The sequence below is a fragment of the Epargyreus clarus genome, unplaced genomic scaffold (assembly GCF_041222505.1).
Source record: "Epargyreus clarus isolate Ecla_fem2 unplaced genomic scaffold, WU_Ecla_fem_2.2 ptg000008l, whole genome shotgun sequence".
Lineage (NCBI taxonomy): Eukaryota > Metazoa > Arthropoda > Insecta > Lepidoptera > Hesperiidae > Epargyreus > Epargyreus clarus.
The window spans coordinates 4,532,532-4,560,515 of NW_027332216.1; the positions used below are offsets into that span (position 1 = coordinate 4,532,532).

The 27,984-nt window shown below is 32.4% G+C and overlaps 2 protein-coding genes across 3 annotated transcripts in view; both read right to left on the reverse strand.

Annotated features, from left to right (window-relative positions):
• The window catches only part of LOC140744208 (prostaglandin reductase 1-like), a 315,424-nt gene that overhangs the window by 239,026 nt on the left and 48,414 nt on the right, over positions 1 to 27,984 (reverse strand). The gene's annotated exons all lie outside the window — the stretch shown is intronic.
• The window catches only part of LOC140744209 (uncharacterized), a 154,071-nt gene continuing 128,698 nt past the window's right edge, over positions 2,612 to 27,984 (reverse strand). For both annotated transcript variants that reach the window (XM_073075719.1, XM_073075718.1), the window contains one exon: positions 2,612 to 3,799. In XM_073075719.1, the coding sequence (XP_072931820.1) occupies positions 2,902 to 3,789 (888 nt within the window). In that variant the 5' untranslated portion in view covers positions 3,790 to 3,799 and the 3' untranslated portion in view covers positions 2,612 to 2,901. The remainder of the gene's footprint in view (positions 3,800 to 27,984) is intronic.

The window sequence follows — 27,984 nt, forward strand, 5'->3', positions numbered from 1 at the left end:
ACTTATATAATTTTATTCACTTTTTTCTGCAGTGGAAATTAAATTAATATTTTTGTCTATGGTATTTGCATTTGGCGCCAAAACTGAAAAATAATAGATGCTTGCTGATTGTGATGTGAAATAATTAGGAATCTCTATCGGTAGATTCTACCACGGTACAAATATCTATCCTTATACTGTGATTCTACCTAGTATTGTTCTGAAAGTTCTACAATGTGTTGAAGACGTATAACGTAGACGTATTATGGTACGTTTGATCTCTTTATAGTTACTATTTACATAATATACAGATTTTCTCATGCTTAGCATTTATTTGTGATAGTTAATGTTAGTATTGAGGGAGCAACGAATTAGGTATATTATATACACAAATGGTGATAAAAGGATTCGAACCCAATATCCACGCATTATTATCGAATGTCCTTGTTTTTAGAATGGATTGTGTTAGTCTAATATTTTTTCTTTGACCAAATTTCTTCAGATTATAGCGCGTCTGTGAATTCTGTGAGATTATATGCATTTTTATACGCCACTTAATATATATTAAGAACTCGTGAAATAATAAATTGAAGGAACAATAAAACTATTTTTAGATTAAATAATATTTTTATTTTATTAATTAGTAAGTATGTAACTAATATAATAAGCTTAAGTACTTAATTAATTTATTAACTAAACCATTATGAGAGTTGACTTTTGTAGCCTAGGTAGTCTAGGTACCTAATTATTTACTGTTTTAATGGTATTTTAATGCATGGTAAAATTTACATTACAATTTACACTGGATAATTTGATAGGTATTGATAACTTACATTCAAATTTTGACTTAAATAAATAAAATATTAATGGCCCTCGAGTTAAATCAGATGGTGTTATTGTTAAACTTATAGTCATAAAAATTGTAATAGATTTAAAAATGTTTTTCTAGATTTCTAAGATTTAAAAATTAATAATGCTTACATTATTAACTGAAATCAGTTCACACTTGGTAGCTTAAAAATAATAAGTACGTACGTTACTTAAAGTACATTTTATTGCATTGTCTATATTTTTAAATTATTTTGGATTTTTTGTAATAATTTACGTTATGGTTTTTTGCATGATAATGATATTTTTCCGAATGTTACATTGCTATTTATAGGTAATAGGTATACACAGGTACATTAATAATAGTTATCCAGATTTTCAACACGAAATAATTAAAATACCTACAGTATATTTTTATTATTACTGAGCACCTTTAAATGTTTACAAAATGTTTTATAAATATCGCTTAATCTTAATAATAATAATAAAATAGAAAGGTATTACAAAAATATTTTCTACAAATTCGATTGTAACCATATCAAATGACTATTCATCTAATACGTTTAAAACAAAGGTTTAATTATGAACTAATGAGCATTATTAAGATATTAATAGCCTATTAAATATTTACAGTATCACTTTGAAATAATCAATTATTTGATACTTTGTTCACTGGCATACAATTTTTATATCTGTACCACATTATTTTTATGTCGATTTTATGTCGAAATACCATGCGTGTATAGATACTTTCGACATAATTTTTTTGCCTTATCGTTTAAATTTTCCATTTTTCATATTCATTCAATATTACCATATTAATATTTTATATCGTGACATTATTGACCGCTGGTAAAACTGTAGCATAGCCATAGGCTATGATATTTTTACCAGGACAAAATAAGTTAAATAATTTTATAAATTACTGCGAATAAAAATATTCCTGCTTAAGTAACTAACCCTACTCAAATTCCCTTTTCTCTATTTGAATATTAGACAAAAATATAACCACCTGCCTACATAATATAATTAGGGCACCTCCCTTATTCGTACTGGAAGATAAGAAAGTTATACAGGTAAATTCCTAGCAGCTTTAGTTATTTTTTTAGGTTAGATATCTCGTTATTTATACATGGTTTCAACATAACAAAACGGTCCCATTGGACATACCTAGATATCATGCCCTCAACTTTGAAGACTTTGTAAAGTATACACGAGGTGCTATATGATATGTTTGCGAGTTACACACACTTAAGTTCCTTATATTTTTATTACCTGTTACAAAATGGTTATTTTAAAAGATAAAATACTTTTTAAAATACTGAAGTATTTTCAACTAGTGGACGGATATTGTACAAAGTTTGTACCTAATATACGCACTATTTTTATTATTAATAATTTATAAAATGCATAATAATTTATGTAGGTGCTACATAAATAATAGTGCCTTACTTAAGTTTTTTACTATTACGAACTTACTTAATTAAATTGTTAATTGATATGTATTTTTATTATAACTTATAGGTATAGTTTATTATTTTTGTAAAATAATTTTGTCTTTTCAGGATAAGAAGATACAAGTTCAATAAAAATAAAGTGTCAAAACTGATTCCCTTTTTTCGATAAATGTACTTTACAGCTTGTTATATAAACCTTTAATAATATTAAAACTCAATCATTCGCTCACATCAGAAGAGGAATCCAGGATCCAAAGATAATGCCAAAAGTTGACCTTACACTCAATCATTTTTTCGGATGGTCCAGACCTTATCATTTTGACACGACTTAAAGAGAAAGTAAGAGGTTTATCAAAAACTACTCATCAATTTTTATTTCTCTACAATTACATTACATTGTTACAAAATCTCGTCTTATTAATTTTACCAAGATCTTGGAAGTCGTACAAAAAATCTCAGCTAATTATGAACATGCACTAATTAAACGACATTGTTTTCACTATTCCAATTTTCCTCGTCATGAGTATGAATAAGTAAATAAGTCATAATTACTCTTTAACATGGATATTCGAACATCATAAAGTACATCGGCTCGATACGAGCCAGTCACGCGATTCCTATTACAACACTACATTCGTTAAGGATAGAAGTTTTGAAGAGCGTCCGAATATATGGAGTTGTACGTATCTCTCAATACATATACATTATCATTGGGTTTACCGTTAAAAACATAGGGACCTTTTAGGTTTGTGATCTTTGAATTTGTTGGCGCTGATTGAGGTTTGGTGTTGTACGGCGAATCGTACCCTGGGCGGGGTGCTGGTGGCATCATGGGCTGAGGTGCTCCGTAACCGAAGGGATCAACTGACATCTGAGGCATTTGTGCGTAGTTTGGAGCGCCATTCCATTGATATACGCCAGTTGGTTTTCCATTTGACACAAAGTCTAGAGGTAGATTGATGAACGGATCAGCAACTTGAGGTGGAACTCCTTGAGGCAACATCGGTGACATTGGTGGGCCGATGGTGGGTGGCTGCGACACGTACCCCAATCCAGGAACGAACATGTAAGGAGTAGGTGGTAATCTGATATAGAAGATGGGCGAATTGTCGTATTGAAGAGAATTCATGTTATCGTTACGGAAACTGTCTGCATTTCCATTTTTCTTCTTGTTTTGTTGTCGTCGTCTTGAAGGAATTGTTCTGGATAAATCATCGTCGTCAAAATTGTCGTCATTGACGGAAAAAGTGACGTCATCGTCGTCATCTTCAGAGTAATCAAGTCCTGATGATAAAAATGATGGGAAGTATCCGAAGAGGTTTAGAGCTTTATTTCTTCTTGCAGTAGGTTGAGGTGCTTCTGTGGTGCTGGCTTCTTTGAATTTGTCTTGTAATTTACTTTGACGATTTGGGATTTCATCTTCTGCTAGTGAAGCGGCCCGTGATCTCCTTGATCCTGGGGCGCTCTGGCTGTGTAAGACCAAGCCGAAGAGTACCATGGCAAGAAGCAGGCTGGATGACCCCATATTGGTAGATCTGAAAAGAGAAAAAATAAAACTGTTGAGTTTTTTTACAAAGTAAATTATATATAATTGTTGTCCACAATGGATTTTATGTTCATGCTGATGGATGGAAGACGCGGAAAGAAAAACTTTCTTGTAAGACATAAATATCAGTAAACACGTAAAAACTGTTATGAATAACAATAAATAATACCACTATAACAGCTGGTAGATATCTGAACATCCATCTATATTAACATACCTATAATGAAGCGTCAAATTCACTTTTATTTTACAGACAATACGTGGTAGGACCAGTATAATTAGCTTATAATGTAGAAATATAGTTATTATTTTAGGGTATTTAAGTTATGTAATCTACTGCATATAAACTCCTCTAAGTGTAATACTGACATGCTTAATGTAAAGAAATTTAAAGCCAAGTCGTGAAGTTTAATTCCATAAATAGTTTACAAGCATTTTACACGCAAATATGCGTATAGGAATCAAAGCATTAAAATCCTTGGTATCTCCAAAACAAGGTTCATATTCGAATACCTTATAAGAAAGTAATATGTTCTCCATTCGTGATTTTTCATACTTATAAATAAAATCTCATTTTTATCGCGAAACGATTTTACACTCGCTATTAAATAGGATTCATATCATTATAATAAAGTTTGTTACCCGTGCGCCATAAACATCAATTCTGATAATGGTTCTATTAGTAGGTATCCCTCCAATTAAATAAAGAAATGGGTCTTAGAAAGGTACCTTACGTAGCTATGGATATACATTTCACTTCATAGAAAATTATGTGTTGTGTATGTCAGTGGTTCCAACTTTAACCAGGGCGTATTCTTTAAGTTCTCTTGACATTAGTAAATTATAAATATGGCACATACAGGACTTACAACTCTAAATCTACTTCCACTGATTATTTTGGTTTTTATGCTTCATAGAGCTAGTTAAGTAATCTATCTATCCTGATTTCTCTACTTTTATAAATCTGAGGCCTTTAGCTAGCTTTAACACATCAGATGTTAAAGCTAGCTAAAAGCCTCAGACAAGTCATCTCAGGGAAATTATAATGCGATAATAATTTTATTCTATGAAATTAATTGACTGCCTTATACTATTAAATATATCTGTATAATTGGGTTGCAGAACACAGAAGCTCAAATACAGCTATAAAGCAGCCATAGGAAGTACTTTCAAGTACCTACCTACCCAGCGGCGTAGACAGTTAATCATTCCCATAGACTTAAGTAATTGCTCCACCCTGTGACTACTTTCATAGTTCGTAATATACCCACTATACTATCATTATATCTACTTTAAAATATTATTGTAAAGTTTGCCAAACCTTGCACATAAATAATCGATGAACACGTTTTTAAGAATCACTATCTCTATATCGGGGTGGCATTTGCAACAAAGTTGTGAAATGTTTTATTATGTCTACGCTTTTGTATCAGGAGATTATAAGAGGTTGCGAATTCATTGTTAATCGAGTAATTATTATATAAAAAAAAATCAACTGCTTAAATTTATAGTCTATGTTACAGCAACAATTTAGACGAATCCAACGACAGCCCATAGGTATGTCCGAAAATCCCACTAGTGAGTTGAGCTGTAGGACATGCCAAAGAATGAGACATACATATCACGGCCCACACAGGTAGAACTATTATGATGCATTATTATCAAAATATAAGCAAATTGAAAAATAAACCTTTTTCAAAATTTCAACATCAAAAGACCTCCACAGTTTTTAAAAACGCAATGAATAGATAATCAGCTGCCATAATCTCTCGCTTGATGTCGTAGTTTTCTTGTGGATAAGTAGAATATTTATTTTTGCATTGTTCGTAGCCGACTAAGGGTCTATCCTTCCTATCATCCAGTCATGATCTGCTCATTGTAAGCTTTAGTTAAATAGTCTTAAGAGAGGAATATTTATAATGCTCATACCCATTTTGGGCTTAAAATATTTATATAAAATCTATCATTGTTTTTTCAGCTGCTCTTTAAGGGCTATGCTGACGCATTGCAATTTAATCTTCATCTTTTCAAATATAGGTATTATTGGCATAAAGTTATTACTAAATAAACAAGTGAACATAACTACCAATAAGCCCTATTTAAACTTTCGTTCTTAAAATATTTAATTTGTATGTATCGAAATTCACGATGGTAAAAAGATTATTCGAACAATATTAAGCGACAGCAAATAGAGCTAAAATCTCTCTTATATTCTGACATCATAATAACGAAGATTCAATCAACTTTTCAATTTTCAAAACGAGCATGGTTAATTAAATGTGAAGCGTGTAATTTAAACAGCTTGTCAACATAAGTTGACAGGTTTCATTCACAAATCAGCAACAACTCTTGTCTCTCTTTAATTACATTGTCTTGTATTGTGAATATCTTTTATACACAATTTATTGTTTACTAGTATAATAATACAAAGTAATATTACGAACAAATTTCAAAAGCAGTTGTATTATTAATGTGAATAATATTACAGTAGTTGTATAATATTGATTGCAAATTATAGCTTAAATAAAACCGATTATACCTTTCTCGGAAATGAAGTAACTTTCTACCCATTCCATGGGTTTTTTTTTATAATGAAATTCAAGATATTATACAACAACTTCGCTATGAGATAAATACCAAACAAAAATAATTGTGGAGATCGAAAAGATCAAAATATAAATGAAGATTAAACTGACACCTCATTGGTCTACTACAGTGACAGTCTCGACAGTCGTGAAGAAGCTCTGTTAAACCTATTAATCAAATCTTCCAATAAAGTTACGATTAAGATTCCAGTAGCGAGAATGTCACCTGTCGTATTACACGCCGGCGTAGTCGAGACGGAGTAACCACACAGACTCCTATTTGGCAAATCTTTTCATACAAACAATATAATATAATATGTAAAAGCACTTAAACTTAAAAAATCCAATAATAAGTAAGTTAGGTAAACATAGACTAGGACCTAATTTAAATTCAATATTCAGTAAGATATTTTCTATAATAACTAAGTAGCAATCGAGCATGCAATCCGCCCAACTGGTGATAAATGGTCATTGTCCAACATGGTCATTTGTAAATAAAAGATTTAAAGATCTTTATTTCTCATAGAAGACAATTGTCACTTAAATACCTCAGATAGTCCTTAAGTTCTACCCAAAGTTGGCACATATGCGTTTTTAAACTGAGAACTATGTTGGAATACCTCGTATAAGTTACAAGTCAACTGCTGTTAAGACGCAGAATACTTTGCATAGGATCCGCATAACTGATATTATATCAGTAACGAATTACCTACAATTACTCTTATTTAGGAGTCTATTAGCTTTCTATCTCTACGCAGCATACTCTTCAACAAAAACTATTTCTTCAAATGACTTAGTCATAAGCCCATTAGTAAACAGGCTTGCAGAAACAAGAAGTAATAAACAGCAACAATTCTCGGGTTACCAGTGGCAGGTTGTACAAGGTCGGTTGTTTACCCCATTCCCTGATTACCAGATTAGTTAAATGCTTTAAGAGAATAGTAAAATTGTACTTATTTTCCAGCATATCCGGTTATTATGAAGTAGGTAACATATTAAATTTTAAACATATTTTAAATAAACGTTGATTACACTGAAGTTCGAATTCAACCACAACTGTGGTTTGAATGTATGTAATAATATAAATATACATATATGTATTTACAGTTTAACAGATTATATACATTATTATTTTTTATACTAACACTTAACACTACAAGTAATTTAGGTACGTTATACAGAATAATAAGCAATGTTTAATAAAACAATATAATTATAATCGAATCGTTTATATTATTATCTATCATTCAATAATCAAACACACTAACTACACTGTCATCAAAGTAATCCAACCCACCATCTAATTTATCTCTCATAATAACAACGTAATCATTCACAATATAAAATAATAAAATAGTAATAAAGTGGTACGGAATCTGTCGTTTTCTTGTGACTGCGCATGCTACAATTTCACTCTCATCTTTTTTACTTCGCGTTCATAGAAATATCATCATTATCAACCCATTACTATCCCACTGTCGGGCACAGGCTCCTCTTAGCATAAGAAAGGTTTAGGCCATTGTAGACGAAGTAATGTATAGTGAAGTAAATAATACTTCAATAAATAAATATTACACTACAAATATCTTGCCTACTTTACGACGTTGCATGTTTTGCAAGTAAAACTTTGTCACGCAATAATGTCTAGGTCCTGAAGGTTATTAGGTTTCGTGGGTGTCTTCAGGTATCTTTGCCGTGGGCTTCCCACTTTTACAAGTGTTCTACTTCGCTTCAAATATTTATTATTAATGTTACCCGTAATCATTTGTTATTTTATTGTGAGGCGTAAGTAGCTATAATACATAGGTACACTACAAGAGAAGCATTAATTTGCCTTCATTGCCTGTATGAAATGTATAGCAAATCATTATACATATTGCAGTTACACGAAATTTAACACATTATTATTAACGTACACATACATTTCAAACCAAACACAACTGAAAATTTAAAATCTTTCATGAAACAGGCCGTTCATCATTTTCTAAAAAAATGACTTCAAAAATCGTGATAGAGCAACACTTCTCCGCAATTACTCGTTCAAAGAGAGTAGTTTACTTTTTTCAGAAGGATAATCGTTCCCCGTGGGGCACGCCTAGTGGAGATCCTGATGTAGTTAATGAGAATATTTATGACTCGCCCGTAAGGATGTGACCGGATATCGTATATCATATTCCTCGGGTACGTCCCTTTCATAGTAAATAAATTTCGGATCTGGTACTAGTACGTAGAAGAGTAAATTTACATGGATGTATAGTGGACATTTAAAAACCCTTAATCATGATATTTTGCTTCTTCTTTTATCAAACATAAGCTACTAATGAACGAGAACTATTGACAATATGACGAGAGAATCAAATGCACCTGTACACACAGTAAAAAAAATCATGAAAACCCTTACGAACTATAGAAGATGAAAAAACATATACCTACTTAAAATACAAATATACCTACATAATAATATACATTTGTACCTATATGTATGCCACGGACAAATTGCTATATGAAGACATAAGGTATAAAGCGTGTAATTATAGCAAAAAATATTAGATTATGATTGAAAAATGTGGAGTCTATTTTTAAATGAACATACAGTTTTCTTGTGTGAAAGTGGTCTTACATCAACAATAATTTTCCGTCGATGATTGGTCATGTAAGTGATCTTGATTAGCTCTCCCTTTTAAGTCTATGCATCGCGTCGTCAGTTTAAATTGAGAACTTTATGTAGCACTATTTATACGAAGTTGTGAGAAACTTTACATTTTTACTCTAGACAAGTCGAACGGGTTGGACTTTGTTGTATTTAAATCAGTAAAATAAAAACAAATAAACCATTTATGTAGGTCTCAGGTGTTGGCAAATTGAAAACGATATTTCTTTACGTCGATAATTGCCAGCGATTGTATCGTATCATTTAGTCCTAATTTAAAAAACGTAAAGGCCTGTACTATGTTTAAAACTATCTAAGAATAATAACAACCGATCGCTTTATATTCCATCCGATACACGAAACACTAGTTATAAAAATATGCCAATAAGTACATCCCTCAAAGAATGTGTCTGGTTTGGCTTAACTTTATATACAGTATGTACATAGATTAATGCCTTCGCGATGAGTCGACGTAATGAGTACATTTCACTTGTTGAGTCGGAGGAAAAAGAAAAGAAAGAAAAAGAAAAGAAAGACCGTATCAAACTACGCAAGACGCAATCACTATTCCAATAATCTACAATTACAGCAACACCATTAGAGGTCGTTGTATTAAAATGATAGCTTATTAATTTGGTGGAGATTTAAAAGCAATAAAACAGCGTGTACATTAAAAGTTAAATTACGCACAGTTCGAACCATCTAGTTGGTATTACAGGAAGCAAACATGTTATTAGAGTTATTAGTGTGGAGAAAATTGAATATTACTTGTACACTTTTATTACCACACTTCTTTATACGATTTCGTAAAGGCAGTGTGTTCTATACGCGGGGAAGTTATTTAAGTAAGGTAGACATGTTATACACATTTTTATTGTAATTTAAGTATCTTTTACTGTGATATTTGTGAAAGAAATAAAGAGAAGTAGAAATTAAAAAAAAAAAACATCTTTAATAAAACCTTGGACTCAATTTGGCATAGGTAAGCCTTAATATTGATTCATAGAAAAAAATCCAGCGCTTTTTGAATAAAAAAAGTAAGGTATGTTAGCGTTTTCGTACACCCTGTATGTATCTAAACTTATTGTCACGGGACATCCAAAATGACAAATGTAGTGATGTTCCACATCATTAATCGTTTGTCACCGCAAAGCCATTATTCTTGCAATGTGTTTTGTCATGTCGAATCATGATAATAGTAAAGTGACTAGTTGCTTTTATCTTAAAATATTAAAACTATGTACACTTTGATTTAAATTAGCATACAGACAATACAAAATATATTATAACAAATGTCTTTATGTCTATTTTAGAGTTATCTTGATAGCTAATAAATTGATAAGGTTGCAAATATTTTGAAATTGTGTAAAAATATATACCTACGTAAGGTAAATGTGTTGCGGTTCACAAAATATTTAATATTTAATACTATAAAGGTAATGAATAAGATACAAGGAGTTAAATTACGTCAACGTTATTCATTCAGACAGTGTCTTGTAAGATGATCCTATGTTGCATTTATATTGTCCACGCATATAGCATTAAAGGTGCTATTTACCTATAAAAGGACATATTAATGGGTACGATTTTAATAAAATCACCACTACATATCAAAGGTGATGAAAAGTACCTACATTTAAAAAAATGTTTTTTCTGTTAAATAGCGACTAAAATGAGACAAGTGATTTTAAGACATAACCACTATGGTATATTTACGGCATACGAATTACATAAATAGTTAATCCATTTGAAACACTTCAAACTATAGTCCATTGTAACAGAACCGAGAATCGCATGCGTTGAAATCGACAAAGACGCATTACGTATTAGCGTAGCATGTTTCTAGTTAACTTTTTTTGAATGTTTAATTAATTGGCACTTGCATTTATACAACTTACAAGGCGCAGAGAATTGTAACAGAACTGGTTTGGTTTATTTTAGAGGTAACAAGTGCAGTGTCAGGGCAGTGAAGATAAATCCTCGGGAAAAATTATGGTTTCACACTGACGGCAACTTGACATTTATTATATGGTTGATTAAAAAGATCCGCTATCATGTACCATGCGCGTAACACGCTCATGATTTAGTAAACGTGTGTGTTTTATAGTTTTGTTTTGAAATTGTTCACTCTTAAAGGTACGGAAGCAGTTAATGGAGGTAGCATTTGAAATATTAGCTACAAGTGTGTGTGCAATTATTTTTGTAAGGTGATACAGTCAGCCTTGTTTTTCAGAAGACGAAACCTTCACGTGGGTTACTTACATCGTTTGGAAACGGAAAACACTTTATATACCTAAGTAAATAAAATGTCAGTCGGAGACTTCAAATACACAGTTATATATCGAATAGAACACAATCATAGGTAAATATAGATTATTTTTAAATTATAAAACTAGCAAACGAACATGAAGATCACCTTTTGTGAATTCGTGAAAAAAGCCGCTTACAGACCTCTACGAGGACTAAGTTGGAACATCTGAATAGATGGTTTTCCCTTACCACACCCCCCTAACCGTAATACAGCAGTATTCATAGATTACCTACTAAACACGACGTGCACGAAAATATTATTTCAACATCAAGAAAAATTGCTTATGCGTAGTTTTCTTGCAAAACAACTTGTAGGTAATTATGTTTCATATTTACAACACCTTACATTCTTCGCTTTTAGTACTTAACGTATCTTTTAGTGTCATCTGGATACATTTAAAAACTCAACGATTTATTTAAAGTCTATCTGATATTTCCAAGTGCTGAGTATATTTGTATATCCGTTGGCACTCAGAAATATCTTAAGCCAGCAATTCCGCTACCGTACAAGGGATCAACGTATCACATTCACATAATTATGCATAATTGATCGACCGGCTCTCTGTTTCGACAGTCACATTAATAAACACGGCAGATGACCACAAAAAACAGTGATCCACGAAGTTCATGTCCTCATGCACATTAATCTTTAGTAGGCAAAAAATAGGAGATTTTTTGTTTCTTAGTTAATTAAGTCAAACAGAATGTGTGGTCATTTAATGTTACACGGAAAGGACTGTAAAATACTCAGGAAGTTTCTGATTAGAATAATACTCTCCATAAACTAGATAATCCAATTTACATTCCTTTAAAGTTACTGACAAGTACTTGGATTACGGGAAACATTAATAATATAAGTAGAGATTTATTGACCGATCTATAATACTGTTTTAAGAAAATTAATAAGTAATTTTAAAGATAATTTAAAATACTTAAAAAGAAATCAATTACAAGATCTTTGACTTTATCAAATACGTTTATCAAATTTAAAGGTATTCAATAATACCTACATACTTACTTATATATAGAAATTGTCTAAAATTAACACGGTGACGCAAGAAACTTTAATTAAGATTAAAGAAACATCTTTAAACATAAATAACTAAATGTATTATAAATTACAGCAAAGTGGAAAGAACGTTTATGCGTTTTTTATCATTTATTTTAACGTTACTTATAAATCAGAACAGGCTACCCCACTATTTATTTCTTATTTATAAGACTTTATATTTAAACTCATATAATTTATCCACACGTAGGTACCTACTTACACGAATGCACATCATTTTCTTTTACTCATTCGCAACGTGAAAACAAATTATATTGGTTTCATATAATATATATACAAGAAAGTTAACAAGAACTTAAAAAACTATAATGTAAGTAAATCAGCATTTTAATTTAGAACAATAGATTGTTTAAGACGACACAAGTGCAAATTCCCGTTTCACAGCGGTACGTATTGTTTCAACAACATTAGTCAATTTACACTTTCCTAATCTAGATCTGAGTCAGGTGGACACAGCGTACTAGCGACTAGTGAGACCATAATGCCGGTGGTCCATACTTCTGTAACGCAAGATTTCCTTTTAAGCACCCAATAAATCTACGCCATAACAAATGTTAGGGCGTGTTCCGTTGTATGGAATGTGACGATTAAATACATGTGGAAATAAAGCTTATATCATTTAAAATATAATTTAGTTTCATTATAAATAAATATACAGACACAGTAATCGCAGCATCATCATAATTAATATTATAACGACTATTATGTATGTATCGATTTGTGTTGTTGTCGAAGAAAAATAAACTTGTCAACATAAAGGTGAGATAGCGAGGCTTCCAAGTAGCTGGTAAGGTGTCCCAAGATATTATTGATCACCTATCAAATTTTATAAGGTTATAAGTCAGTACATAAAACAGTAATTACATTTAATATTTTCAATATAATAAAATAAACAAAAAATACAAAACTCAGTTTAAGCCTCGGAACGAAAATCAAAATTCATTAATTTTTTTTTTCTATCGAGGATCAAACTGGCAAGTGTGCATGATACTTCTACGACGCAACGGATATTGTAGCATGCAATCATTTGTTTTAAAATCTTAAATTAAAAAAATACCTGATATAATTCCTGTACTCTACTATTTTAATCTTAGCGGTTTACTCGATTTCTTCGATATTTATTCGATATTCGATTGTCTTACATATTTTATCCACACTATATGTCCTTACCCTAACATCTGGCCCACGCCAGAACCATCGTGGAAGGTGACATCGCATTACGAGCTAATGGTGGCAATTTGTGTCGTCGCAGGGAAAGTCGGTGGGCACAACCTCGCTTCAGAAAGGACCCAATTGTTAACATAAATCATGGTGAACATGCACTGGCCAATGTTCCTGCTGAATGGACGATGTATTTACAATTTCAAAACTGCAATTTATGTACCAGTCACGTTGAGGTATAAATAGGTATAGCAATAATTTCACGCGAGGTTTCTCGAGCTAATTTCCGTATCATCCATCACACACCAAACTTGGTAGGCTTTAATGTAATGTTGACAAAAACACGTGTATCCAAGTGGGAACGTCGCGAACGCATGGAATTGTGTTGTGTATGTTCTTCGTTCATACGAATATAATATTATATTCGTATAAAATTATGAGCGGAATTAGTCGTGCAAAATGTTCTCTATATTTATCTACCCTCCGTACTTTAAGGTTAGCTTAACGTTTTGTAGTTTACGTAAAAGTTATACATAAAAGCTTACACATAAAATCTTACAATGTATTTTATCGCATTGATATTTCATCATGGAATATTAAAGGAAAGTGGTAAAGCAACATACTCGAGCCTGTATATCAGCCACTTTGACCTTCGTAATACTATTATTTAGTGCCTCTGAGGTAGCCACATAAATCCCAATAACTGCCTACTTTACAGCATATTAAGCTTTTACTTTCTACTGTTTATTTTATTGTAATATTTTATGGAGTAAAGTTACGTTAAAGTAACAGAATATTATGTAATACTAATGAAAAATCTCCCAAAAGTGTTTCTCTATTTCCTAACAAACGAACAGGTAAAATATTTAACATGCATGTTCGTAAGCTGCTTCTATAGTAGGGGAAATACGTACAAAATGGCATATACGGACAAAACGACACATTAGTGATATTTAAAAAACTGCGCAGTATAAACTGTCAAAAGTTAGCTAATCAAAAAGCACCTCCACCGGAAATATACCATTGAACTTTTGAGAGCCGTTTAAAATCCAAAACGGACGCCATGTTGACATTTGTGTTTCGACGTTGAAAAGAAATTTGTTAGTGGTCATTTGTTTTTTGTTTTTCGGTAAGTTATCTTTTGTTATTTTACTGTCCTATAATTTTATATTTCGAAGCATTTTGTGTTTGAGGTGATCGCATAGAATTTAAAACATTATTGTCACTGCAAGAAGATTATTCTTCGAATCGTAATACTCGTATTTTTTGAGGTAATGTACAAAATGACATACAACCACTATGGACAAAACGACATAATGTGTCATTTTGTCCGTAGAGATGGTGGTAAGATTTTTTTTAAGTAAATCTACGTAAATCTTTTGAATTTACAGAATGGCAACATTTTGAACCAGCTCAAACAAATATGCCAATAGCTTCCACAGCTGATAACTCAGACTCAATCCAGGATCAGAACCTTCTATCGTTGCCAATAGAACCGGAGGCTGGCGAGATTATGGCCCAGGAACAGAATAAGGCTTCTGAATCTTCATCAAAGCCATCCACTAGTTCTTGTAAACCATCTACTTCAACGGATTCTTCAGACGCAATAGCAGTCTCTAATGACATTCATAACACACTTACTGGCCCGTTAGACATTTCCCATCCATCCACAGCTCCTTTGCATCGACAAGTTCTTTAGCTGTACCAGTTAATGTCATTTCTCCAGTTCCCAGTGGTAAATTTGTAAGTGGACAGCGTAAACGAAAGCCAAAGAAACGAACGACAACATTCCTACTTACGTCATCACCAAATATGGCAGAAGTCTCTTTACATTGATGATGACTCATATGAAGAGCGCTCTGATCAAGAAGATGAAGAAAATGATTGTGCTTGTATCTACTGCAACGATCTCTACTCACGTTCAAAGCCTGGTGAGGGGTGGTTGAGGTGCAGGCAGTGCAGTCGTTGGTTTCACGCAGCCTGTGCTGATTTGCCAAAGTGTACCAAAATTTTTGTTTGTGAATTGTGCAAATAATTTTTATTGTTATCTCTTATTTTATCATTTTTGTTATGTTGATGGCTGTGTATGTCATTTAGTCCATACGACTCGTGTCGTTTTGTCCATACGGTATGGACAAAATGGATTTTTCTTGATCTTCATTTAATACTAAATATTTTTATAAGTGTTGAATTGTCTGACAAAATCTATATGATTCCTGTTAACCAATTAATATAAGCAAAGTTGTAAGAAAAAAATATGTTCCTATTATAAATAATATTAAAGTTGTTGATGATTAATAAAACGATATGTCATTTTGGACGTTCTTCCCCTATATAAGAAGCACTTTGGAAATTACAGAAAGACAGTTGAAGATGATTTTGTATATATTTTTATCAGATTGTAGCTTAAACTGTATAAAGATTACTTTATATAACTTTTACAGTTTAAGAATATAATGGCGCCGCATACAATTACCAACACACCATAATACATATTTAACTGGATAATTCGACAAATTAGAAGCTGTAATAATGTTTGCCGTAATCGATTCGATAACCGTTGATCCATTAGTTATTCATATTAGGTTTCAATTTGAAATAATGATCGCTTTGAACTGGTATAATTATGTTTATCACACTTTTTGCTAGTGTAGCTTGCTAATTTGACGTGTTGACATGCTCAAGTACCCTAATAAAGATTATTTACTAATAATCTAATATACTTATGAGATCAATGACTTCGAGTGGCGGTCCCAAGATAGATATGATTAGAGTCGTTTAATGAACTTGGCCTGTAATCGATAGGATTTGCAATAAAGTTGCGCGCAAAAAATGATCACACTTATTAACTTAAGGCGATTAGTTTAATGATATTGAGCACCTATTTATGTAACAAAAACGACTATAAGCTAAAGCCGGATTACTACCAAATTTCAATATTATTAAATATTAATATTATTAAATATTAAATATTAAGCGACTATTGGGCTCTAATTCTTAAATAGTCTTAAATTCGTTTGGTTATGTTGCAATCTATTAATTTCGTAATATCCGAGATATCGTAATATACTAGAAACCTATCACTTTTTACATTCTGCATAATACTCCAGTAGATACTACTAGATACTAGATACTATAACATACATAATAAATACATACTCATCACATTTAAATTATTACTCTGTTTAAACGACTTCAAAGAAGATTCCTAACATGACCGCAAATTAAGGAAGTCATTAAATAATATATAATTCCTATATTTAACGACCGTAGTATAATGAAAATTGAGTAGGTACATCTTTGAATGTCTATGCATTCGATGTTTAATACTATTGTGTAATGTTATTCCATACATCTACGAGTACATTGTACATAATAGGTAAGTAAATATGTTTTAATTTACAAAATTGTTTACATTTTCTTGTGTTTGTAAAATATTTTGTGCGTGATTTTCTTTTACACTTTTAAACTTAACATTTAACACTCATGATGATGAGTAAACGTTTTTTTTCTAATAATTTGAGCACGTCCATGCTCCTTAAAGAAAAGAAGTAATTATAATTAATTTTCATTGCCAATAAGCCCGAAAAAGGCTATACGACATTGTCAATCAACCAGCTGCATAAAATGATTTCTTTTCCCAGACAAAGTTAATTTCTTACAGAAAACATAACAGGTTTGGTCTAATCATGTCCTACTCAATATGAATTGAAATTAAAAATGTCCCACGCCATATGCGTTGCATAGAAACAAGCTACTTATACCACTAATCACATAGGAGAAAAACCACATGTGCGTGATAAGACTCTATATTTTTCTATTAAGTGATGATCTCTAGATGGTACTGTATCATTATTTAATTATTTCGTTTAGTAGCGTCGTGCGTATGAAAAGTTATCTAATTATGTAATACATAATTTTACATTTTCAATTTTCTATGCGACTAGCAGGCAAATATAATATAACCCAGGGTGAGTTTTCAAATGGGCGAAGTCAGCGAGATCTGAAAGTGTAAGTAATAATGAAACATACTCAAAGGAGTTTAAATCATTATGCAGAGAAAATTTACGTTATATAAAGAATTCCCGCAAAAGTTTCATCGTAAACATTTTAATCACACATACAGAACAAACAAATGAACACACATTCTTATATGTGTTTTCAGATTAGTCACATACTCATTTCATGTACTCGCAGATGACCTTAAATTTTCATTAACGTTCTGCGGTTCGCTGGGCAAATTAAGCAATCAGTCACAGTTTTAATAATTACACAATGTTTATTGCATCTCGTAAGAAACTGGTTTAAAATCTTCAGACAGAAAAGTCGGCTACACACCCGTAAACTGCAGGTGGTAAAATATGAAGGTAGAAGGTGGTAGAACCCTTTGTGGTTCGACTCCAGCGGTACCACCGCCACACCTATTTCTGCCTAATAACAACAGTGTTAAGCACTGCTGTGTTCCGGTTTGAAGGGTGTGATAAGGGAGACATACTTTTCCGAGGCGTTCCAGCTTATCCGTAGGGGTAGCGGCGCATATGTGGCCGAACTCGTGTAGGAATATCTAATCCTATCTGGGGTTCATTACAGATGTGCATGGGCGGAAGTAGCCACTTACCATCAAGTGAACTGTATGTTCGTCTGCTACTCCTATATTATAAAAAAATGTAAGGTTGTCAGGGAACACCTACTTCCCACTTTTTATTCAGATTGAAGTAACAAACGAGCATGCAGTCTACCTAATGGTAAGTCAATGCCACTCATCTACAAGTAAGTAAGTTCCATTGCCGTTCCTAGGGACAAAAATACTGTCTTCACATTATGTAATTCCGTGGTGGTTTACAAGTAAACATATGATAAATGTACAGTACCACTATACATATATTATGTTATTCTCGTTATGGGATAAATGTATGAACTCTCTACTTATTATTTCTACTTTCGAAGCCATGGTATTCAATGGAACCAAGGTATTAGCTAATTAACAATATCAAAGCTCGTGCACAATGTATGCATGTGACATACGGACAGAGATTTATGCTGGAATTAACTATAGTTACGTCTAACGGAGAGTAAAGGTTAATTCGACTTAATAACAATTTGCAGTGATTGCAGTGCTGTTTGCATAGCGCGTTAAGGCGATAGGTTAGCGATTTCTAATCTATATCTACATAATGTTATTGTATACTGTTTTGTCCTGTAGTATACAATACTGCGTTTATTACCGAAATTTGGTAACGCATTCTGTGCTTCTTGATAAGTACGTAAAGTATAACTCACTTCAAAATAAAATTAAAGTTTTTGTCAAATATAAGTTTTTTATCGATCTTGTATGGTTATTAAATATAGGTATTTGTTTTACTAAAACTTAACACATGTCTCTTGATTTTCTGTCTGTTTGTTTGTCCGGACTAATCTCCGAAACTGTTGAATTAATTTTAATGGGATTTTAATAGTACATAGATAATTGTTCAATACATAGTTTAGAATCATTTTTATCCCGAAAATGTTTAAGAGAACATACAAACCCAACCTAAAAATATAATTCAAAATTCATTACTTGCAATTTGATTCACCGGGAATCGAATTCTAATTTTGATGTGAAACATCTATAGCCGCACGTAAAAAAGATTTCTGGCGTGGCGACGATTACCTTTAACTACATAGACAAATGTTCTATAAGGGACAGAGCTATTAGAACAATGTGATAAAAAAAGACAACTAGTGTTGGACCTTGCGTTTCAAGTGTACGCAAACGTAAATATTGACCATGGAATATAGTGACCAATGATTACTTCAGTCAAAACGGGACATCGATTTTTTTATGTCAAATACTTTTTACTTGAAAAAATATAGTTAGAAATAATAAAAAACACGCTTTTATGATAAAATTAACTAAAAAGTAGAAAATAATTTTCAATCTAGGAATCATTTAAGGAAAAGTAAATAGTATAATTGTGCAAAAAATGTGGGGCGCTTTATGAAAACTGATAAATGGAGCACCCCATGTTTTTTTCACAATTATAATATTTACTGTTACTTAATTGACAATGGCAACGGTTCATTTCGGAGACAACGGCACGAAGCATCGAAAAAGGGACTGTCCCGTTAAAAACGGGACGTATGGACGTATATTTCTCATTGATACTCATGCTTGTCAAAGACAATGAAATAATGGAACAGAAGGTAAAAAATGTCCAGAACTGTCGATAATAGTTTTAGTACATCGTTTACGTAGAAATGTTATAGTACAGTTTAACTAAATAAATTATTATTATATAAATATATAATTTGATGAAAGAATGTATCTATACAGATGTATCGACTGGTTTAAAATATACGATTTAAAAATTGTTTATATTTATTATCGTATATTAGTAAAGATTACTCACTCCTAACAAGAAAATGTACCCAGTTTTGAGAATTGAAATAGTTGCGTAAAAAAGTTTTGCCACGTCTCCGTGCTAAAATGTTCCTAAAATATTTGAAATAATTATTTATCTATTATGTAAATTACGCAGAATTAGTTATTTATTTGTAAATTTTCTCTAAAAATGTTTTTATTTGTCAAGAATTCAAAAAAAACTTACTAATAAGCCGTTTGTGGCTTCATTCAATTTCAAGGCGGCGAAGTATCTATACTAATTTATGTTTATTATTTTCAGTTTTATTTTACACACGACCATTAATTGCAAAGTTGTGTACATTTTATAAATGTACTAGCTGACCCAGCAAACATTGTGTTGCCATATAAATAAAAAAAATGTTAAGGGTGAACAACCCTTATCACTTAAGAGATATGAAAAATAGATAGATAGTAGCCAATTCTCAGACTTACTGAATATGCATATAAATTTTGATGAAAATCAGTAAAACCGTTTCGCAGGAGTACAGTAACTAACATCGTGACATGCGAATTTTATATAATCTTACCGTGGTCTTTTTGAGGATTAATTTCTGGCTATACAAAGATTGTTTATTAAATTATGTTTAGGTTAATTTATTCAATTAAAGAAATTTTAAAATACCGTATACTATCCTATATAAATTTTATGGTAATATTTTTTATTATTTACCACAGATATCGAAGAAAATTTAGAGATTAGGATACAGAATTTCCCATATATCGATTTTATTTTATTAAAATAAACCATAAAAAGTTATATTTTGACTAAAACACACTAATATAAAAATTAAGCAGTGGGATCTTAAACTATAACATACACGTATGAACATCGTGAGCTTCAATAAAATGTCACTTCTGTTCTGTTGATCTATGGTCATAGATCAATGAAAATTTTTTCATTGATCTATGACAGTTCAATTCAATCAATGAAAGTTTTTGTCAATGAAAGTGATAAAGACGCAAAATGCATGACCATGCATTCATTCATTGACAAAAACATACTTTGTCTCTTTCTGGTTACTCACGTAATCATGGCGGATCGAACACGAAAAATAAACAAAATTTAATAATTTCTCTTCATTTACGTGTGATAGGTGATTCCATGAAGCTTGTTTCTTTTTCGAGCATAATTTTTGCATTTACGCATTGCACAAGAAGGCATTTTGAGGCTTTAAATTCAAAATAATGACGTTTAACGTGTTCAGTGACATTAGTGTGTATTACTACGCCGCGCGAGAGCGACTGGAGTCGTTTTAACTCGTTTTACACCACTTGACGTATTTTGTATGTTTCAAGCGTTTCAAGTTTTGCCCGCTTGCGGCGTAACTTCAGGTTATAGATCAATGCTTGAAAACAAATTATTTTTCTAATAATAAAATGTCTGACCGTGATAATTTAGAGAGTGAAAGTGATCAGCCTCCTGCAAAGAAAGCAAAATCACACTATGACACACCATCAAGTCATCAGTAAGTTAATTATTTTTTTATAATTAAAGTATGCATTTATCTGTGCATTAAGCACGCGTATATTTGGTGTGTTTTGAGCGCCAGCAAATGTAAAATCTACTATCTTGGTAGATTAAAATTCACATAAATTTCATTGCATACAATGTTTTTAAATTATTAATTAATTTTAAATTCTTTTCTGCATATTACTTTTACAAAATAATGTCGATGTTTCACATCTGCCAGGCGTCCCGTGACGGCTCACATTTTTTTTTACTGTAATTGATGACGTTATGTAGGTATTTCATAAGTGGTATTATATAGCTGAAATTAAATCAGCAATCACATTCGTAATCTCACAATCAACCTGCAGCGATGTTTCAGTTTGATTTATTTTGAAGCGAATTTACTTAGACCTAACTCATAGTTTATTGATAAACGCTATTAATCACCATAGATGGCTGCCCCACGGCTGTTTCATAAATACGTTATGGACACCGGCTAGTGATACAGAATCGCCTATTATTTAAATGAGCTATTCAACTAGACTAGGTTGTACGGGCGCCGTCAAGCCGTTTCGTCTAGTCGTAACTTGCATATAAACAATTTCTGTAACCGCATATCAACGTAGGCTTCCCTCGTGGAGTCGGCCCATTAACCTGGCAAGTCATCAGTCCTGTGCGGTTTAGCGGACGTTTTGCTGGAATTATACGCATAGTTTGGACCCCCATGCTCTTCATTGGGGCACGGCAGCGGGACGGCAACGACACTAGTGGACGTATATTTCTATGAAATTGTACTGCACGCTGTCTTACTGAAGCGGTACGACACCGACGTATCGTCAGCGGCATTTTATGTATTATGTACACATGTAAGCTTACCTGAGTGAGGGTACCAGTTGGCGTAATTAGACTCCTTCATTCAATAAATAAATAAATTTAGATTGAACGAATTAGCAGACTAGTCGGTGGCGATCAAAAATGAAAAAATAGCCACTGTGTCGTGCCGTATCGTGTCGTCCCAATGAAGAAGAGCAGCTCAGAGGTGGAAAAAAAGGTTGTGCATCTCTGCTTTTTATGCAAACATTGACCACTTGTAAAGATACAAGTTTCAAAGTATCGCTTGCTTTCTAGTAGGCAATTCTAATTAGTTTATCGGTACTTCGTGATTATCTTGGCTAGCTCACTAACCTAATAATGCTAAATATTTAATACATACAGTAAAACTACAACTAGTGTTTCCTACTGTGTGTTCATGAAATCGTAATGCTGATTCGTTTTGCATTCTATGCATATTTCGTGAATAACCGTGCTAATGTGTAGCTAATGTGAGTTCTTAAATTTATCAACGTAATCGTTTCGGTTACGTTGATAAATTTAAGGACTTGCTTGATTAAAAATATTGGTATAAGTATAACTAGTATAACAGAATACGTCATGGAATTCTTGTGTTACATGCAATTATTATTGGGTCTACTAACAGAGATATAGGAAAAGGTATATGTGGCAAAGACTGTTTCTAATTTCTTTAAGGAACGATAAATCATTTCGAAAATAAAGTCTAATGTCATACTAGGTTTTATGAAAGACCTTCTAATAACAAACTCTTAAGTCACAAATAAATAACATAAAAAATAAAGTATTTGAAAATAGCGCAGGTTATTTTAGGTAATTTTGTATTTACATACAGTAGTAACATTTTTTTCATTTAATCTTATTTCATTTAATACTTTCACTTTAGTAAAACTAGTTGCTTTTCGAAAATTGTACTTAAGTTTCGTAGTTATCCATACATTATGTAGCATCTTAGATAACGGTACTTATTATGTAGCACACAACTTTTACACAAGATTTAACTATTCTGCACTTATTTTACACATGGAAATTTTCCAAATTAGTATGCAGCTAAGTGCTGAGCCTTCGAATATGCATAGCAAACTTTCAAATGCTTATGCACTTGAGACAAGGTCCGCTTTCAAACGATGTTTAATTCAAGAAATCGCATTATTTTTCACATATTATACTCACACGTGCTATGGTCCAGTTACTGTTTTATAATAAAACTGGAATAGCCTTAACCAAGTTTTTTTTAACATCGGGTTGATTAGTGCATACATAGATTAGTAAAGATTACTCACTCCTAACAAGAAAATGTACCCAGTTTTGAGAATTGAAATAGTTGCGTAAAAAAGTTTTGCCACGTCTCCGTGATAAAATGTCCCTAAAATATTTGAAATAAATATTTATTTATTACGTAAATTACGCAGTATTAGTTATATATTCGTAAATTTTCTCTAAAAATGTTTTTATTTGTCAAGAATTTAAAAAAATAACTTACTAAAATAAGCCGTTTGTGGCTTCATTCAATTTCAAGGCCTATCTTTACTAATAAGGCGAAGTACCTATCTTTACAAATCTATGAGTGCATATTAATACCGCGAATGGGTATGATACGGGTGACTTCCTGCAAGTTGTCTAGAGATGGCGCTACACGTTTCTGAATCACGCTCTCGAAATTTTGTTAACATCTTGTAAATACACAAGCTCCGAACTGAAACTGTAGGAACACGGTAGCTCCCCGGACATGATCACCTAGACCAGTGGGAGATCTCCCTTTGCCAAACGGTTACTGCGACTGGAATCTTCACAATAAGACCACAACTAACCCTAGTTCTATAACGTGGGGTCAGAATGGTTGAAATGTAGAAATAATCATGAAAATAAGTCAACAAAAATACATTTCCATTCTTAAATATTTTTATACTATAAGTAACAATAAACATAATCAACCAAAAATAAAATAGACCATGACTTACATTCTACGGACAGTATAGAATAATTGAAAGGGCAAATGCCCATCGCGGTCCGAATCCGGACCATCAAATACCTTACCCTTTTTATGGGTACTTACACAAAAATGAAAATAATTACCAATACCATCCAACCCATAAAAAGCACATAACGTGCCTTGATTTTTATAAGCTATCCGATACAAAACACAATGGAAATTTCTCTGATATATCATTGCGTTTTAGTCATGCATCCTCACGCACCTCCTTTACAGCCCATAATGAAATAACAGATAAGGTATGCAGGTGTTTAAAACGTTTCTTTATTTGCAATCGAACACAAATAAATTCTACACTAATATCAGTTCAGTAGCGGGCATATCTAAAAATCTTTTCTAGCAAACGTATGCAGTTAATTCAAATAAAATGATACGAGAGTCGGTGTATTAAAAATGTAGGTGGATATACATAATGTGCAATACAAAGGAATACTTAATTGCACACAAATATACAAGACAAGTATGTTATAGAACCGTTGGTTGTTCAGTGAATTTTGAACTTGATGGTTATTATTTTATAAGTTTAATTTTATTATTATTTATATTTTAATTTAAAATTTAGGTTATGTTTACTTTAATTATTTGTCTTTTCTTCATGTTTTGTTGATTATTTATAGAATTTATTTCTTAATAAACTTGATGGTGTTCGAATTCTTAGCGATGTTACTATCTATCAATTTTTGTAAAATCAAAGTTTAGTTATTATTTTTTTTGGACCCGAGGATATTTATTTTGTTACGAAATCCATATGATATTACACTAGGTAGTTGATTGCAAATATTTATGGGTGGTAGTGATCACTTACTTTTACGTATACTGCAAGTGCGTTTGTTATTTTAATGTTATGAAGAACGGAATCAGAAGGAAACATCACGTATTAGACTATTCAAAATCAATTTAATCTATTTTGGCATTTGTTTATAAACCTTTATTAATATGTATGTACGAGTACTACCTGTATTATACTACATCGCTAATTTATCTATAATATAAAGTGTAATAAACCGACATCGGGCAGAAATGCCAGGTGGCTTTTAAATCAACCGGCTAATTAATTCTCGCTTTATTCAGCTTTAATTACGACCCTATATCGACATTGCTTGATCGTTGTAGCGATTAGTATAAAAACTACCACTGAGAAACTGTTTGAGTGGCCGCATTTGACTCTATGCTGGCTTGAGAGCTGTAGATATTAATAGCGTTTAGTATCAAGACTAAGAAATATAGAGTCTTTACCGACATCTTATTTTGGCTGTATAATATAAGAATTGGAGAAGCACACAAGCACCAGGTTGTGCCTAAAACCGATCATAGATCTCTTATCATTCTTGAGGACTAATACACATACACAAGGTAGCCGGAATCCGCGCCTGTCTGCTGAAGCGTAGAATTGCTTTACGTTAGAAATGGTCGAGGCGGTGGTATCTCCAACTTGAACCATATTAGCCAAACATCTTAAAGAAGGCTTGGTAAGGCAGTTTCACTTTTAAATATGATTATAACGTAGTTCTTAGGAGAAATATAGCTTAGGTCAGTTGTAACATACAATGAAATTTGTAACAAATCCCAAGGACGGCAGTAGCCACTCAATTTCAGATAATACTTATGTGTGTTTTCAATTTGATTACTAATATTTATTTTATTTTCAATAGAAGAAAATAATGTACTGTTATGACTAAAAATTTAAATGTATGTCTTATGTGCAACCTCATTTTCTGAAATATTCTTAACACGCATCGACGCACTTTTGGGTACAGGACGTTTCGTAGAAATAATTCGTACGTTCCTACACGATTGTACTCTATATTTTTTAAGTATAATACGTAACTTGTGAAGCTGCAGTGTGCCTTGTACCCTTACCAGGAGGTTTTACGTTTCGACAAATATGACTGCTTTGTTTACGTATTTGCCCATACAAATTCCAATCAGCGCCCCTAGCGGATTGTGTCAGAACTAGGAAATCGCATGGGCCAATACGTAAACAAATACCAAAACAGTCATATTTGTCGAATCGTAAAAACTCCTGGTAAGGGTACAGGACGTTTCGTAGAAATAATTCGTACGTTCCTACACGATTGTACTCTATATTCTTTAAGTATAATACGTAACTTGTGAAGCTGCAGTGTGTCCTGAGCACAATAACAGTAGCTAGCGGTCATTTCGTTTGTTGTGTGTTAGCGGCAGTTAGCGCGTACAGCCTACTGTTACAGTGCAAAAACGGAAAGTACCGGTGCGAATGTTCCGCGCTAAAATTAGAAGTCGATATATATATTTAGAATGCGTAAGTTATTTAAGAACGGATGTGCATAAAGATGGAGAAATATATCGAGTTTTTTTACTTTTTATTAAATTAAGATGTTATTTTTTTGTATTTTTTAGGCTTTCTATATAACTGGAGTAGTAAACGAATTTATAGATAAGTGGCCAATGCCATAGACATTTGTAACTAACTCCATATAGAGCAGAAGTTTTACCTGCAGTCGATCACAGATGCGTTGTCATAGTTGAAGACGATGGTTATCTCAAATTAAGAGGAACCACTACATAACAGTACGATATGAAACGAGTTACTTGGGATATAAATTTGATCACAAGGCAACACAAACATATGAGTATCACTAAAAAAAGACAAACTGTAACAACAGATTTATGATTAAGTTAATATCATTTGTGTATGATCGAACGTAATTTCAGACTACCATTAATCAATTTCCTTCCCAATTGTTAACTGTTTTAAGATAGATGATAGAATGCGTACAGCCAGGGAAACATAAATTCAATACAAATTTCCTCAACAGTACCGTTGTAGTAGGCAGTACGTTACAAATGTTATGATTTAAGGCTAGCCATTCACGCGACAGATTACACTTTACATGCACTAATGCTGCTTCGTGCGACCTACAATACATCGTAAAGGTCGTTCTCTTCACAGGGTCTCGGTGATTTTAAGGGTTTTCAATGGTAACCAATGCTTGGCCATTACGCCACTAACTTAGATACAAGTGGCTTCAATGCGTGTATGGGAACATTTTGACAAAGAAGTTTTTTTTATTATAAGTCTTTAGGACTTCGGTCCTTTTGAAGTAAAACTGAAGTAGAAAATGACCGAGTAGTCCGAGTAGTCCATTTGACGGTAATTGATATCAGCGGGCCATTGACACATGCAATTAACCTAAAAGGATTGAAGTTCTATCTGAGGTAAATCATTGATTATCCTCTATTGCTTACCTCCCCTGAGGACTAAGTTGAAACGCCTCATATATGTATAGTACACTTTTCAAACCCGAACGCAACAGTCTTAACATTAAATATGTGATATTTATCTTTTCACATGTCACTCAGATCACAAGAAAACCCGGCTAACAGATAAATTCAATTACATATTAACCTGACCGGAGATTGAACCCGGAAACTTCAGCAAAGCACCGGTATGACACAATTTGATGCGAATCATTTGCATATTTACGATTTGTTTGAGTCATGCGAAATTTATTATGGGAAAGGTTAAGAGGATCCTGCTACTGTTGATTATACTGGAACGACATAATACTTTAGGTCTTACGACAAGATAAGCTCCGTCTGTCAGATTTCCCGCCAGATACCACTTGGACGACATAACGGAGACTCGGATTAAATCATTATTATCTTAAGGATACGACAAACTCCATAAAACATTTCGAGCTTAACACACTAACCTCCAA